The sequence below is a fragment of the Copadichromis virginalis genome, linkage group LG10 (genome assembly GCF_057382275.1).
Source record: "Copadichromis virginalis isolate Kocher_CV1m ecotype Utaka linkage group LG10, C_Virginalis_male_GT1.1, whole genome shotgun sequence".
NCBI classification, from domain to species: domain Eukaryota; kingdom Metazoa; phylum Chordata; class Actinopteri; order Cichliformes; family Cichlidae; genus Copadichromis; species Copadichromis virginalis.
In genome coordinates this window covers 18297986-18315748 of record NC_140627.1, presented here as the reverse complement: position 1 = coordinate 18315748, position 17763 = coordinate 18297986, and the positions used below count along the sequence as shown (strand labels likewise).

General features: G+C 39.3%; 1 protein-coding gene across 2 annotated transcripts; it reads right to left on the bottom strand.

Annotated features, from left to right (window-relative positions):
* Window positions 1–351: 351 nt before the first annotated feature.
* On the bottom strand, window positions 352–17460 carry postna (periostin, osteoblast specific factor a). Of its 2 annotated transcripts, XM_085470378.1 has the most exons (23): window positions 17138–17460; window positions 15642–15740; window positions 11016–11080; window positions 10753–10910; window positions 10485–10649; window positions 10223–10369; window positions 9956–10097; window positions 9100–9312; window positions 8876–9010; window positions 8541–8689; window positions 7951–8087; window positions 7210–7340; window positions 6908–7038; window positions 6460–6562; window positions 6304–6371; window positions 6165–6210; window positions 6040–6075; window positions 3198–3656; window positions 3059–3088; window positions 1527–1571; window positions 1233–1319; window positions 1111–1146; window positions 352–1028 (listed from the first exon to the last, which is right to left on the bottom strand). In XM_085470378.1, the coding sequence occupies exons 1-23, from the start codon at window positions 17254–17256 to the stop codon at window positions 973–975; spliced, it is 2757 nt and encodes a 918-aa protein (XP_085326504.1). In that variant the 5' UTR covers window positions 17257–17460; the 3' UTR covers window positions 352–972. The 2 variants fall into 2 exon arrangements, with proteins under 2 accessions (XP_085326504.1, XP_085326505.1); XM_085470379.1 differs by lacking the exon at window positions 1527–1571.
* Window positions 17461–17763: the final 303 nt, after the last annotated feature.

Genomic DNA, 17763 nt, shown 5'->3' with positions numbered 1-17763 from the left:
TAATACTTTGGATAATGTAATAATATACATGAGATATAATTGTGAACATTTCTTATTTAAACCATTTAAAAAATAGTAAAAACGTTATTCAGTTTTACATTTGATTTCAGGTCTATGGACTCTTATGAAAATTAAACTTAGGTTTATAGACATCTGTCTGAGGAAGTGATAGCTCATCTGATTTAGTGTCAATACTCTTGAAAACCTTTTGATTGCTTTATGCTTTTTTTGGGGGTTTTTTCACTAGCACTTTACTTTCAGTATATTCATATACACGATGTAGCTCTACAGACAGAATAGCCATGTTAGATAATGGAAAAGTAGATGAAAGGAATTTCTTTAGTCATAATCTGCATTGTATTCACACATTTATTGGTCACTTGTTTGTAAGGTACAAACATAGGATTGTAAAGTCTGATTGTGTATAGACATACACGAGTCAAGTTCCCAATCAAAAGTATGAAACATCTGTCGATCTATCGCCGTCATGATAGAAAAAACCCCATCGTGGCATTTTAAAATGATCATGCCATAATTTACAGAGGTACAGTAGAAGATCTACCGGTAGCAAAACACTATTTAAAACAGAGCACCATATGACAAAAAACAACAAACCAAAAGAATACAAAACTCTTTTATACTAATCTGTTTGCAAAGTGATATCGAAAAAACAAACAAACAACAATTCTCGTACAATATACCTCACCTTTCACCCTATTTTGCCCCCACATTAAAAATCACTATTCCTTACACACCAAAATTAGGGAAATAAAGAGTTTAATCGTATGGCTATTACACGAACTGTGCCTCAGATGGAATAACAAACAAACTTAATGGTTCTTTGGATTAAGAAATGGCTAAATTAATTTAATCTCAATCTGCGGTTTTTCAATCCACCACTGCTCGACCAGGAGCGCTGGAGATGCATACAATCCTTGTGGTGAGCCCTAAGCATTTATCTTTCTGCAAGATTCACTCCCTTGGCTTATGGTGACGCCTGACCAGCCTTGCCCGCCTCTTCATTCCAGCTGAAAAAGACGAAGCAGAGCGAACAAAATGTATTAAGAAGATAAAGGCTGTGAATGCATCAGCAAGTAATTATACTGTTACCTGGAGCTTTCCTGGCAGCAGCAAATCTACCTCCTTCTGCGAATTTAAGAGATAATATGGTTAGTTTGTATATTAGAGATATACAGACAAGTATGTCACAAAATTAAAGTCAAAGCACTTACCTTTAATGATTCTGCTAATTCTCTCAGACTCCTCATCGATCAGACTTGGGTCTCCGTGGATTGTAGTGATCCTGGAAAAGTCTGGGCCTGAACGTTTGAAACAAAACCATTACATCTAAAATCCGAAATCATGTTCTGAGTCAAATCAGTTTTTAAAAAAGCTTCATGATTACTTTCCTACCTTGAGGTATCCACTTGCACTGAATATAGATTTATAATCATGATCATTTTAAGGAAATTAAACATTTGAAATAAACCTATTTGGTATAAAGTGTTTATGGGAGGACACATTACCCTCAATGATCTGAGGCTCGTTCGCCGTGGTGTGTCTGGCTCCACCTTCAGACCGGCAGCGGAGAAGGGTGTTGAAAGTCATTTAACGACTTAGCAACTGTACAAGTACTGACTGACAAATGGACAGACTGACAGGCACATACACCCCATAAAATACTGTACCTCCTCCGCCACCACCAACACAGAGTCAAGCACACATGGGTAAGCTTATGAACATACACAAATTGCACACAGACGCACAGTACCATTAGCCCAAGAAATAAGCTGCAAGACACCAGAAAAGCAGCTGAAAGATCACCTGCTATTGTACCCAAAAGACAATGGCCCAATGGTCTGATAATATAATAATATAATTTGCACACTGCACAATTCTCACACATACATGCCACAACATAGAGGATGTGCAACCTCCCCTAAGAAACAACATCATCTATACTAGGATGGAATTGGATGTCTATCCAGCAGATGGATTGCAAAAATGAACCTATGTTCCTTGCATGCTTGCCAAAGATTGTCGTCATATTCTGTGCAATCCCATGAACCAGGCTGTTAAACAGGGCTTTCCGAGCACAAACAAACACAAAAACAATAAAGAGCAGTTTGATGTATCCAGTCCGAAATGAGGACTAATTCATTTTTGTGTAAATCTTGCTCCAGTCAACACTTGTCCGTCTTTTGGGTACCTCAGTCATGAGCCTTACTGCTGAGTTAATTGCTAACTCCTCTCTCCTTTAGTGTTTTGCTTGTATGTTTTATCTCTAATTCCAAACTCAAATTATGATCCAGCCATCTAAACCGTCATCAAACAACACCTCCCTGTCTGTTTAGTTTGTTGATTATGTTGATTAGTCTGTTGAAGGATCACATTTCCTTCCACCACTACAAGACACTTTGAAAGTGTCTTGTAGAACCTTGCAGCCCAGTTCCTGTGATCTCTGTCAGGATTTGAGTCTGCCATTGTTCACCCCGTCGAACACAGCAGTCGTGGATGCTTTCACAAATCTGAGAAACTGAGATGACAGGTTCAAGCAGCAATGGCGGCTTTGACTGCCACTTAGCCAGCCAGAGAAGGACTGGATGTAAACGATCCACATCCCTGGTTTCATTCTACCGGCAGTCAAAATCCAAACTTCAGGCCTTACAATAAAAAAAAAAATGTTGACGACCATGGCTGAACAACTGTGCTCAAAAGAGCCAAGTCAATGCATGTGCTTTACAATCCCTTCTCTCTTCTTCTGGTCATCATTATTCTTAAGAAATGCAGTATACACCATAGAGGAAGAGAGAGTAGTTACTGAAGATGAGGCATTCACAAAAGGATCAACTCAAGACAAAGAATGGTGCAAACAGTATCTGACTTAGTAGCTGATCACCACACAAAAATGTGATTAAAGGTGAAATTAAATCTGCATTAAAAGAGAGTGACACACAGTGGCTAATATCATCATGCAGATCTGTTAGAAGGTGCATGAACGCTCTAAGATTAATGCTACTACAGTCTTCAAATCAGTAAACATGCAAAGGAAACTCACCTGTGCTGCCATCTCCACCAACACTAGCACCTGTGATTCAAGGCAACATCATCAAATCTGTTCCAAAAACTTTGTTAGCTTCAAATTTGATCATCTATGATGGAAAATGAATGATATAAGCATTTTTTATGAAAATTACCATCAATAACTCTTGTAACTTTAGTAATAGAAGGCTGTCCCTCAATGACCCTGGTGACTTTGGTCTGTGTAGGGTTTCCTTCAATGACCCTGGTGACTTTGGTCTGTGTAGGGTTTCCTTCAATGACCCTGGTGACTTTGGTCTGTGTAGGGTTTCCTTCAATGACCCTGGTGACTTTGGTCTGTGTAGGGTTTCCTTCAATGACCCTGGTGACTTTGGTCTGTGTAGGGTTCCCTTTGATGACCCTGGTGACTTCGGAAGCTGCAGAGTCCCGTTCTATGACTCTGGTGACTTCGGTAAGTGTAGGGTCCCCTTTGATGATCTTGGTAGTAATTGAAAAGTTCGTTTTGATGTCTTTGAGAAGTGAAGGGTCCCCTTCGATAACTCTTTTTACGGTAGTGATAGATGGTTCCACTGAAATAACCCGGGTAACATTGCGGATCACTGTTGACTCAGGAACTGTAGAGAGGGAAAGGTAATTTCAGCATCGGTCAAGAATGTAGGGAATAAGGGTGTAATTCCCTCAAATTCTTTATTATGGAGGAGTCTGAAGGCACATTATGTGTAGTTTTCCAAGCAGATAAGAACATGCATTCAAACCAAGAAGATGGCATGAGCATGGTAAGTGATTGCAGCACTGAAAAAAGGAGGCCTTAATCAGTCCTGCACTTACACACTTTGAGAAATAATCAGGACTGTATGAGAATTTTTCACTTTTTTCTTTAGTTGGTTTAGAGTCTTTCAGCTTTAAAAACTACTGGCTTAAATTATAATAAATGAGATGTGACATCTGACAAAATATCCCCATCTAACCCCAGAACCTTCCCCAAGAAACGTTTGCCAAAAATATCACTTTTTGTGTGTGTGTGTGTGTGTGTGTGTGTGTGTGTGTGTGTGTGTGTGTGTGTGTACAAGAGCCAGCTGAAAGGTGAAAGATTTCCATTTTTATCAGAAGGCTGCTCTTTGGCCTGAGGTTGCTTGATAAGTGCCCTTTTTAGTAATCAGAGCCAAGATCATGTCCAGTAGAGGGTTTTGATACAGGCGACACGGGCGGTTGCCCGGAGCGGCATCGTTGTGGGGGGCGGCAAAAAAATAAATAAAAAAATTGCTCGTACTCATGCTGCCCCGACATCATGCCAGCGCATACTGGGGATGGCATAGGCACCGATCGGTTTTCTATTGCCCATTTGCTGGGAGTAAGGGCGCCCTCCGTTTGCTAGGTGCGCCTGCTGCTTGCGGCACAAGGAGGACAGGGCGGGGCGGTGGGGGGATTCTCTGGCTGGCTGGAGCAGCATCTAATAACCAGCTCGCAAAATAAAACGAAATAAAAACAAACCAACAAACATGAAAACACCAGACATTATGATACAGACTTATTATTTGCGCCGATGGTTTTTCGAAATTCTGTATGCGAGACGTGAGTGCGAGAGCCCTCAGTGCGCCTGATAGTACAGTATATAGAGAGACGAGACGACGAGGCTCCAGTTACAGCAGTGCAAGTAAACAAACAATAAATATAAGAAGAGTAAGAAAAAAAATATACACTAGGGATAAAGGGATCAATAACAATTTAAAATTTATATTTTATAGTTTGATGATTTAAAGTCTCACACACAACACGTCGAAAGGGGAGGGAGACCTGCTGCTTCCAAATAGACCACATTTCATTCATAATGTTTTCAGTCCAAGCACATATGTATTCATGATTTGAATCCTGGGTTGTGCAAAATGGCAGAAATACACCCTAGACAAAGTGAACTAAGGTGTAGGTTTATTAGGTTATGTTGTGGTGATCCTCGGGTTGAGGGATGGGTGTTCATACTGCAGTGCAAAATTAAAACCAAGATGGACAAGAAAAGTTCAAAGCCATCAGGTGCTCAGTTTAGAAAAAAGAGAAAAGAAGAGGAGGAGAAACGAGCAAAAGATGCAGGTAAGCAGATGTGTCATTGGATAATGGCAGGTCATCCTGAAACAATCAGAATCAAAATACTTTATTAACCCCTAAGGAAATTATGTGGGTTACAGTTGCTCCAAGAAGAAATGGTAAAAATACTAACAGTAACAGACTAAACTCCAAACAATACATTATATTACAGATTTTAATATTAATTAGTCGTTGTCAATTGTTGATTTGTCCTGTTCTCATTGTATAATGAATTATGATGGCTGTATGGTAGCCGTTTGCATACTATGCATACTCTCTCTCTCTTCATGTGTGTGTGTGTGTGTGATTTTATAAATACTTCAAGAATGATAAAGTATTTAGCTTACGTAGCTTAGTATGAGGAATAGTTAGGATTCTCTACCCAGATGAGTAATCGCACATCAATTGTATAATCACTGTAAAGTTGTATTTTTAGATTTAGTTATTGTAGCCCTTAAATCTTATGAACATGGTTTCTTAAAAGATAAAAATGAAAATCCCCTTGAGATCTGAAAAACCCTTTGTTTTCTGAACCCACCCAGCAAAACAATGGCCTCTACATAAGTATTACCACAAAAGATCCAAGCAAAGACTGATTTTTCCTTCTTATATTCATTTGTTTGATTAAAAAACATACAAATATAACAACAAATAATATGTCTTAAGACCTACAATCCCTGTCTAATATACAAGTAAGAGTGTCCAGACTTTTAACTGGTACGTACTTACTTCTCTGAGAAACCTCCTATGAGACATGAATTATTAATGTCATTGCAAGACAGATTTCACTTTATGCATATTTGTATTGTTGAGCAAAGAATATGCATTTGTTTTAAAGGAATGTCTGTTATTTATGATCACTGCAGATTGTAAATCAAATAAGTGCAGACTCAAGTCCTTTGTGTAGTTAGGTCTTACCTTCAACAAAATGAGTAGTTGTTGTGATAGTCCTTTCTGAGAAAGTAATAAAATTAGTTTTAGGTTCCTGCTCAGGCAAAAATATCTAAACATAATACAGTGATAGTGATATTATGGGAACTTACTGATGAAGGTGAGCGGGATCTCAGTGTAAGAAAATCCAGAGACAAACTAAAAAACAAAAAGCATAACAGAATGAAAGCTTCAAAAGTCAACCAGTAAAACCTCTACACAAATACACAGACAGGGTTTCCCCTTCACTACCTTTATCTGAATGTACTTAATCAGCTTCCTCAGGAGGATCAGTAGGTCCTGACGGCCCACAGGAAGGTCTGTAAGTAATACACGTCACATTTAATATATATCAAACAAGCAGAATGCAACCAGGCATACAGGTGAACACACAGCACACGTTCTTACCCCCTGGATAAAGAACATTCTTCACAATATGGATCACACCGTTTGTTGCCATCAAGTCACTGTGTGGCACATCCACAGAGTTGACATGGATAGAGCTGTCTACCTGGTAAAACCAAACACAATTAAACGTTACCTTCACACAAATTTAAGAATATTTAAGTCATTTAAGAAGAATGCAGTGTGAGAGCTGGGAATTCCATTTATTAACGTTACTAATATCCTACAATTGTCCAACATGCAAAACTGAGGCAAATCACACTTTGAGCTGAGTTTGAAAAGTTTTTCTGCCCGTGGGCTGAATTTTAAACATTAATCTAAGAGTGATTTCATGAGTTTCATTAGCTGATACATCTGAAACTAACGCTCTATGATATTCCCAGAGGATTTAGAAACTCGTTGCTGGCTTTTTTATTAAAAAAAAAAAAAAAAACTCTAAAAGATGACATACAGATTTAACTTGCAGGTTCTTGCCCTGGAAGGTTTTGAGCAGATTGGTAACTCCTCCCTCTAATCCTCCATTGATGAAGGTCCCATTACTGAAGTGGTACAGCAGGATGTTTCTCAGAACAGTTAGATCACCTGTCGGTGTCAATATGAAGGAATTATAATTCATACTTTGCACAATGTTAAACAATGGTTTTTTCTCATTTCTGCATCAAATAGTTCCCTATTAGATGAAGATACATTGACAGCATTGCTGGGTTTTTCAAAAGATAAGTGCATATGTGCTCACTGCAGTGGGGTACTCACTTTTGAGCAGAGCCATGTCTTCCTTGCTGAGGTCGACAAAGGCATCGTCCGTTGGTGCAAAGACGGTGTAAGAGCCTTCCTGCTTTAACAGATCATACAGACCTGCTGTTTCCATTAACGACAGGAATTTCCTACAGTCATTCAAATAACAGAAAGAAAAGAAGAAAATCAGGGATGCAGGAATAAAATAGGCACAACGTTTAAGAGCAATGTACAGTTTAAGTGTTTACAATAATTGGTTAGTGGAAATCAGGTGATTTTAATGGTCCACTGGAAGTATATTTTCACCACAGCCTTAGTGTTGTGGTTCAGACAGAAAGAAATTTATATTCTATATTTGTGTATTTCCACAAGCAAAATGGTTCTAACTGCAATAACACAATGAATATCAGAACAGATAAAAAAAGGTTTCCCTTTTAAGCCGGGAGGATTATAGTGTTAGCAGGGAAGTTCAGGCAGAGGGTTTGAATGAGATTTGCATTCTCGTGTGGTCCCACTGAGTCACAGATTTGTTTTCCTCAGTTCTTCATCACCAACCTTTACTGGTGCCTTTAATTACACAGTGAGAAATGTTCTGCTGAAAGTGAATCATCAGCAGCATCAGAAAAAGATGTTTTATTACGCACACAAGCAATGTGCGATCACTGTTTCCATCCCCACTACTGGAGATAAAAATCTCACTTCACTCAAAGAGAAATCATTTTCAGCAACAAGTATTTTAGAATGATACTTTGCTCTTACTTGAAACGTCCGTCAGCAATCAGGAGCTCATAGATAGTTTTCTCAGGTGGTTTGATAAGAGACCTCACAGAATGGAGCATCCCATTGCTCCCCTCCTTACTGCCACGGACCATACATGTGTTTTCTATGCACACAGCCTGTCAAAAAAGGAGCATTCATAAAGTTAAGCCACAGGTTTAAAATTCACTGTACAAATCTGGTAACTATTTGCTTGTGTGGAGGAGGGCTGTAAGCCTTTCTTTTTTTTTGATTGTCATCAATCACAATAAGACAATGTTTCTGTGGAAAAATTAAACCCAGCTGACTCTAATATGCTATCTAGTGGAGCAGAAACACACTTCATCTGCCAAAAGCTGGAGTAATTAGATGTTTACAGATTTTTAAAGACAGCAACAATATACCACACACTTGGTAAGGCTCACATAAATCAGACTAAGTTACTACTTTCTGTGGTTTCTCTCTTTTTCTTTCAGATTTCACTTGGTTAATGTAACAATACACACACACACACACACACACACACACACACACACACACACACACACACACACACACACACACACACACACACACACACACAGAATTCTCACAGTGCGGTAAATGAAGACTCGTAGCAGTTTTCCAGCGATTGTTTCCAGCGTCTGTTCGTTGTAAAGCTCACTCAGTTTCATTTTTGTCTTCAAGATGTGGTTTTCCAAAATGAGTCTCAGCGTGTTTGTGTCCATTGACATTACTTCACCTGACAGAGAGAAATATCAGAGATTTAAATAAGATGGATAGTTTTAGATCCTGATCAAATAAGGCAAAATGCCTTGCAATTTAAAAGTGTGGCATACATTATAATATTTTTGGTTTGTAAAAGACAAAATATTATAACCACAAAAAAGTGCTACTTTTCTATAGATAAGAACATGTTTCAACTCACTAGTGAAGGCATTGTTGAAAGGAGCTAGGAGGGTGTACTCTGTCTTTGGACCCAGGGATTCAGCTAAGCCCAGTTCAGACAACTTGCTGCTGAAAGTGCTCTGGGAGGTTTCCAGTAACGATTTCACTTCCTTGGCTGACATGAACAATACAAAAAAGATATGCCTGTGACCCATTAAAAGGAAGACGCCAAACGATTTAAACAACTTCAAAATGTGTTTGTACCTGAGTCTGGGATCAGCATCTGGTCTATCAGGTGGATGACGCCATTGGTCGCTACAATGTCCTTCTTCAGGACCATCTTGATGCCGTTCACAGTCAGACTGTCACCGTCACAGCCAATCTCTATGCTGCTGCCTTCTGCAGTCTCATACATGAATCCTACCATGATTGCTTCTGCACACTGGACACTCTTTAACAGGTGGTAGTTCACCAGGGCTGACAAGGTTGGTCAAAGTGTGAAAGAGGCTAAATTAATTACATTTAATTGAGTAATTAAATAAACATAAACACAAGTTGAACATAGGTTTGCAACTCAAATTACACACCTAAAGTATCTAATTATTATGTGAAGCCTGTGCTGTGATGTGTTATTCAGGAATTACAGGTATGCAGATGAATCAAACATCAATGTTCTCTGTGCTCATTATTCACATTTAGGCATGTATTTATGCCACAGCTGAGCCCGACTATCAAGCTAAGCCAACAAATTTAGCCTGCAAAAGCAATGCATTAGAAACAGAAGCAAAATTTGTATTGTATTTTATTCCAAGAAGAAACCTGTCACTGACTTCATGCCTGTATTCATGACTCAGCAAATAAGCAGATAAGCTGTTTTTTGTGTGGTTTTTGGATTTGTCAATTCAAAAACAAGTTCAAAGTTCAAAGTCCACTTCATATCAATTTGTCTGCGGGCCTACTATGAGCTGTGTGAAGCTGCCGCACACGCTCATAGTAGCTCATAGTAGCTCATAGTAGTAGTGGCCCTTTTTTTTAGCATATTTACCAGGCCACAGGAACAATGTGAAAATGTTATGGTTGTACTTTATGCTCTCATTAAGGCATCACATTTTTACTGTACCTTTAACAACAGCTGGGTCTTCCATGATATTCTCCAAGTAGTCTGGGTTCATTTTGTCAAAGGCGTCATTAGTTGGAGCAAACAAAGTGTATTGGCCAGGCTCACCCAGCTTGTCCATCACATTGGAAGCTAATGCGATAGCCTGGGGAACAAGACACGATGTAAACATTTTTCTAAGAATCAGATGCTATAATGAGTTGGATAAAAGTTACTGTTTGTTAATGGTGAACTGTACAACTGTAAACTTTTTTGAGAATAGTTTCATACACTAAAAGAAGAAAGGTCTTCATTGAGCTCCAAGTGATCCTTGATGGTGTTCCCCACGGCCTTGATTACCCGATCGATGACATGCACCACACCATTTGTGGCCAGCTGGTTAGCATTGAGAATCCTGACACAGTTCACTGTAACAACCTTAGGAAGTAAATATTTTATGAAGATCAAACAATCAATGGCTTAATTGACTCTTATAGATATAATTGTAATAATCATGCAGCATTGCGCTTGTCTACACCGTTCATAAACTGACCCCATTTGGGTAGTGGTTGAAGTGCAGTCCCTCTTCATTGTACATGGAACTGACAGTCATGCCATTCTTCATGTCTTTGGTGAGGACACGGTGGTTTACCATGTGGTAATGCAGAGCGTTGTAGAGTTCAATGTTCACATTGTTCTCTAGTGCAGATCGTTGAGCCTTTAAAAATCACAGTGTTAGTTTCATCAAAGTATAACTGTGTTTGAGCAGACATTATTGTAAATGCATTTCTCTCTAAGGTTTTAAACACAGGTTTACTCACAGGGTCCAGCTCATCCCAGGCATCATTGCTAGGTGCAAACAAGGTGAAGGCGCCTTTTTCCTCAATTTCTTTTCTCAGTTTAGAGACTTCAGCATATCGCTGTGTGGTTGTAGCCTTGACAAAGCCCAGTGTACCATACACATGGTCAATGGGAGCCACTGGTGGTAAGGTTGAGAGTTGTGAGAAACCAGAGGAAATATTCATATTGAATATATTGTAATTTTTAGTTGATTTTGAATGAATCTGTTGAGCCATCCACCTACCTGCAGTGCATCCTTTCGTACCCTCGAGTTTCATATAACCTGGACAGCATTCATATACAACCACCCTGCCAAACCATTAAAAGAGCAGTGAGTTATTCAATAAGTAGATAATCATTAAAAACATAGATTAATTTAATCCAGATATAAAATAAAAAATGTAATTGTTCAGGGTTGTGCATCTTTATCATATAAATTTCAAACAGAGCAAGAGTCTACATGACTCTAACACAAGGTGATGAACCAAAACAAAACTATACCATCTCAACAAACTAAAATAAATGAGTCATTGAAAAAAAACCTGTGCAGCTGTGAGATAATGAGGAGCCCTGGGAATGAGGGCATTGAAAACAACAAATGAGGAAGTAACTCTTGACACTGGCTGACCTGAAAACCACATAGTAAACTTATGAAAAAGTTTGACATGAATTAAACATAAAAAAAACTGTCAAAAAACCAACAAGTTAAGCAGACTGGAAAGGAGAAAAAAACATTTACATGGTTTGTGTTTCCACAAGAAAAGTGACAAAGAGCTCAAAAAGTCCCAAGAGGAGGTTAATCGAGAAAAATTTGGTGACTGGGAAGATCTCTAGTAACTTTTTTTCTGTCTTAAAAAGAAGAAAGAAAAAAATTACAGGACCATGTGTAAGCACTATTATCAAAAAACAGACTGTTATCTGTTACATTTTTATGGACAACTCTAAGTTACTTAGTTTCCTCTCTTCTTTGTGGTACACTGCTGTCAGACGTCTCACTTGTCAAGTCGAATCCTGTAGTCTGTAAATTTTCCAGAAAACATTTTCACAGATTTTCATTCTTTAATTTCACTTCTAAAAAAAACAGACGGGTGTCTTCATTTAGATTTTAGGTGGAAATAAAGGCTTATCAAAACTTGTAAAAGCGTAACTCAAAGAAATGTGTCATGGACCTGGATCTGGTGACCCAGGGTTCATGAGTGTTTGTGGACTGTTTTTTTTTTATGGGTTTGTCTTGGGCTGTTTATGTGTGGTGCTTGTGTCCCTCTTTTCCTTCTTTGTGTGTGTTTGTGTGTATAGGCGTTTATATGTGTGTGTGTGTGTGTATCCGGATCACCGTCAGGCCTGGTGAGTGTGTCCCCGCCAGGCTGGCCACACCCGAGGAGGATGATGGCACACACCTGCTGCTGATCAGCCTCGTCTGGGGGAGCTACTTAGAAGAGTGGCTGAGCTTCCCGTGGATGCTGGATCGTTGCAAGACTTCCCGTCAGTTTCCCAGTAAGTCAGTCGAAAGGGTGAGTCTATCATAATTGTGGGCTTTCTAACGGCTGCCTCTGTGATTTCTACAAGAGGATTGCAAAGACAAGAGGGCAGCGAGCACGTTGTATGGAGGCACAAAGGGAGCAGAGACACAGAGCACGGACACTGGGGAACGCGCACGGGATTGACTGTCATGTTATTATTTACTGCACTGTAAATACACTCACTGTCTGCATCCAAGAGTCCCTTGTTTGGGTCCTACTTTCCCCGTTCCATGACAAAATGCAAGATAAGCACCAGATAAGCTGTGCTCATAACAGGAGCTCAGCTGGCACTCTTTTGCATTGGCATGAATGAAAGAATGAGGTGTGAGAAGGCTAATATAATGAGACACAGGACAGTACTGTAGCTCTAATGTGAGAAGTTTTACTGAGAGTAAACAAACCATAGATGGTTTGACAGGATTTTGATTAGGATTAGTCCCCAGTTAACGAACATTTTCTAAGACAAACTAGGAAGTGAATAACCTGTACTGGGGTTTAATTTGAAACACTTCCTGAGTTTTCAGCTCCGGAAATTAGTTTCGACTTTTTCTTTGAGCTCATTACACTTTCATTACATTTTGCAGAACTTGAGGTTTTCCTGCCTTTTTCTCATGGAAAAATTGTATTTCCACATGTGCACATTAGTTTTTCATGATTTACAGTAAACCAGTCTATCAATAGTTTGCTTTCTATTCAGGAATCGCCAGTATTGATAAATTACGCCAAAGCAATACTTTTTTAAAAAATAGCTTACTGCAAGTACACCAACCTCAACCATAGCTTCTAACTGCATAAAATGTAACATAAAAATGTAATTCTTACAAACAAACAAGCAAGGAACACAACCACAGTCAGTATGCAAGTAGATTCAAGTCCCCTCAACTGAAAACCTTATTCACACACAATCACACATGTGCATGTACACACACACTTTCTACAAAGATTCAAGCTTGGCAAAGTTAATCCATTTAATTAGTATTTGTGTGTTTATAGATAAACGTCTCTGTGTGTGTTTGATTAGTCATTTTGTGCAAAGAGGCATGTTGCTTATAGAGCAATCCCTCTTTGCCTTGACACTAATTTCGGTAATATAAAATACATAAATACCCCTCCACGACTGGCCGTCAGGAAGGTATGAAGTCATTGCTCCCCAGCTACGCTCTGACAGGATAATAGATTCAACAGAGACCTGAAACAGAATTAGCCAGTGCACTGTAGCCAAGCCCCTGGTTGCATCACAGCATGAAACAACTCAATGTGGCTTCCAGAGGAGCAGATGTGCAAATATGGGGCTTTGGTGCACGCATACACGCACGCACGCACACACACACACACACACACACACACACACACACACACACACACACACACACTGTACACATACAAAGGCTTTAGGTGGGGTTTTCTGGCACCAGATAAAGACATTGGAGTGTTTTTTTAAATCCTCTGTAATCACTAATGAACAGTCTCTGTTCCATCCTCATCCATCTGGTCTTAATATTGTGTAGAAGAGCTTTTTTTCTATAGATGGGTGTGGACTTCCTCTAAATACATCTTTAAGAATCTGACTTTTACAGTGGTTTGTTATAAAGTCCACTTAATTTTAATCACACATCCTGTGCTTCCTGCAAATAGTTTTCTTTAACAGAAAAACCGTTTCTTTCATCCAACAGCTCAATTCAAATGAAATCCTCAAAAGATCCTATGGTACCATTATATCAAGAGAAACATGAGCAATTCCCAAACTATGTTAGGTTAATAGTTAATACTTTTAGGTTGGTATAGTGATCTGAAACTACACATGCTTTTAACCCGCAGTGTAAGATCAAAGTTTAGTTTTGGAAATATGTTCAGGATGCTCAACAGCAACAAAACCATTTGAAAAAGATTAAACGTGAAAGTGTGTGACTGACCCACTAGCGCTGGAAAAGAACAAAACAACTAACCAAAGCAAAACAGGGTATCTCTCTGGGTGATCCAATCTATCACCAGTGGTGCACTGCAAAGTGAGACAGATGAGAGGAGAATATACTGAACACTTCCAGCTGTTTAGCAAAGTGCTTTCTGTGGGAAAAACGTACTTATCTTTGATGTAGATTTTGCTGTTTGTAACACTACAAACCTTTTGCATGAACTAACAAATTAAGTTATAAACCAGAAAAAAGTTAAATGCATTGAAATTTATTTTTTCGGCTAACAAAATCCTATTTTAGAAATTGTTTAATTTAAACATTTTAAATATGCCATATTCACATTACATAAAGATCTGACAAAAATAATTTGTAAATAGCCTAATGGGACTTGGTAGTGATGCAATGATGAGGCCAAGCAATTGTGTTTCTTATCTTAGAAACCCCTACTAGCTTCTCGTAATCTACTGTCACATGTTTTGACCAGTAATTCCTGGTTGTTTTCATGTCTACTGCTGTACTGTTTTGGGAGAAAATGACTCACCCCTGAGCTCACACCCCATTTTCAGCCTTATCGATACCGCAACAGGTGCTCCAGTTGACTGCATGACTGAAAACAGACGGGTGTATGTCTACATGTGTGTTCTTGTGTGTGCATGTGGGCTAACGACAGAGACTAAGTGTGTATGTTATTTTCTGCTGCTTCTGCACTTAAGTATACCAGAACAGCTCCAACTAAGCCTTACACTCCTTTAGGTGCGTTTCATGTAATATTTTATGAAATTATTTTGCAGGAAATAACCTAAATAAATAAATCCACCACAAGCACACTAAAGACGGGGTGATCGTGGCTCAAGAGTTGGGAGTTCGCCTTGTAATCAGAAGGTTGCCGGTTCGTGCCCCGGCTTGGGCAGTCTCGGTCGTTGTGTCCTTGGGCAAGACACTTCACCCGTTGCCTACTGGTGGTGGTCAGAGGGCCCGGTGGCGCCAGTGTCCGGCAGCCTCGCCACTGTCAGTGCGCCCCAGGGTGGCTGTGGCTACAATGTAGCTTGCCGTGTGTGTGAATGGGTGGATGACTGGATATGTAAAGCGCTTTGGGGTCCTTAGGGACTAGTAAAGCGCTATATAAATACAGGCCATTTAAAGTTTGGTTTCTTATTATTTTCATAAATGCACAAAGACATTACTGGTTTGAACCATGCAACTTCATTTTAAAGCCAAGGTTAAGAGGAGAAAGCGAGATGCTATAGGTTCAGATAAACTGAGGTACAAGTCTGAGGGTGCAGAAAGGGTTTGGTCAAACATATTGGGCTTCTGCTGATAGATGGGTGATGAAGCTGGGTGTGGTTTGCACTTTTGATCAGACCAGTCTAATTCAGTGCAAATAATGATAAAAAGATGCGCTAATTAGATCCATTCGGTCTTTCAGTAAACACTTACGTATTCTTGCCACAGATGCTGCGTTTGTACCAATTCCTGCATGTGCTGAAGTACTTCTTCTTGGTCCCTGTGACTTGCTGCAAAGCACACACATTGGGTCTGTAAGAGAGGAGAGGGAGGAGAGGGTGAGGTGGGAGTAACAAAAGAACGTAAGGAACAGGATCAGGAAGGTCAGGATATGGAACTGTACAAGCGTAGCAGGGGGAAGGAAGGCGACAAGGATAGACAAGTTGACGAAAAAGACCATGTGAAGATGTGGGGAGGTGTGTATGTATGAAATGGAAAAGAATGCATGGCCGAAAAAAGCGATTTACACATGTCAATATGCAATATTTATGTTAATAAGACATTATATGGACAAAAGTACTGGGTCACCGGCAAATGACGAGTACAGGAGCTGCTCACTCATGGAAACTGATAAGCATGAAGCTCCTTGAGCACACTTTCTGTGCTGATGTTAATGTCAGAGGAGGTTTAGAGCTGTGCAGTCATCAGAGTTTTAGTAGCTTTTAAACACTAAGAGCTGCAGGACAGGAATCACATCAACTCTGCTACTTCATGGCTGAGTTGATGTGGTTCCTAATTGCTTCCACCTTACAAATATACCACTTACAGTTCATTGTGGTATTTCTAGGATGGAAGAAACTTCATGAGCTGACTTGTTGCAATGCTGTCGTCTTAACACAGTACCATACTTGGATTCAGTGAGCTCTTAACAACAACCTTTCCCATTCACAAATGTTTGTAAGGACAGGCTGTGTGAGTAGCTGCTAGATTTTATACCCCAAACACGTGAATTTAAAGATAAAGGGGTGTGGTCCAGTACTTTTGTCCATACGGTGTATTACGCAAAACCAAAATTTGATGCATGTGCATTTTTTGTCTGCTTTGTGGGTTTTTTTTTCAAGTTAGCAGACATTTATTTCAGCAAGTAATAATGGTGCTTTATTAATGAAGCAGACAAAGCACTAATGTACAGTATCTGCTACAGTAATGTGTGCCGCAAGTGTACTGTACTTACAGTAAGGTCAAAACCACCCAAGAAGCGGAACGAATTATTTGGATCATTTTGGCATCAGTCTTAATCCAAAATATGATTTTAAAGAAGATTCATCTTATTCAATTTACATGTGAATTTTAAATTACATTAATTACATAATTAATAAATACACAATTAATAATATTTGGAATATTTCAATAAGAAATACACTAAAACTTTTTTAGAAAGGGTTATTTCTTACAGTATTTGGATTTCTCTGGACTTCAGTTGTTGATTTTTGCATGTTAAATATGTTGATGATCAAGCGGAATTTCCTATTTTTCATCAATATGACTGATCTGTTCATGAAACTGTAGTGCTCAGTAAGATTTAAAACCATATTAAAAATTGACGTAGTCTAACCTTTTACAAATGCTACTGTTTTATTGCCAGATCATACAATTTATGTTCTTGCACCTGCAAACAAGGTGATAGGAAAAATATTAAGTCTACCTACCCTTGATCCCTGGCCCGTATGCGGCTATGGGTGACTATCTTGTCATAAGCTGAAAAAGCTGTGGTCTCCAGACTGCAAAAGGCCACCAACACTAAGGTCACCACCAGAAGCCGATGCATCCTGTGAAGTTATCAGTCCTCAGTGCTGCAAGGGCTCAAACACACACTGCTCTTGTCTTTCAAGTGCACACATACACACACACACGCACACACAAGCAGGAGTCCACAGAAACACACAGGATATGTGGGAACACAAATGAGAGAGGGAGCTTTTATATGAACAAGCTTCTCTAACACACCCACTCCCTTTTTAGTTCTTCACTGTCTATTCCATACCATTATATCCTTCTCCCACCCGCATACACCCTTCTATTCAGTCGAAATCCTTCCTCCACCACTAACTCTCCTCCCTCATGTTCGTATGAATTTTGCATGAATTTGCAGACCACCGTCACATCCCAGAGCACCAAGGGCACCCTGTACTTCAAACTTTACGTTGCTGTACAAGCTGCAGTGCCCGCCTGTCTCCAAACTGTGAATTGTGTTTAAAGTATGCAAACCAGTGATGATTTGTTCATTGTATGTAAAATATTAGAGGATTCATTTTTTTCTGAGGCTAACACCCAC

Bases quoted from the DNA above. Each gene is read 5' to 3' on its own strand.
- postna (XM_085470378.1), bottom strand. From the start codon at position 17,256: ATGCATCGGCTTCTGGTGGTGACCTTAGTGTTGGTGGCCTTTTGCAGT. The intron at 8,690-8,875 runs GTGAGTTGAAAC...TCTCTCTGTCAG, and splicing joins TTTCAACAATGCCTTCACTA to GTGAAGTAATGTCAATGGAC. The intron at 3,657-6,039 runs GTAAGACCTAAC...CCCTCTCTACAG, and splicing joins AACTACTCATTTTGTTGAAG to TTCCTGAGTCAACAGTGATC.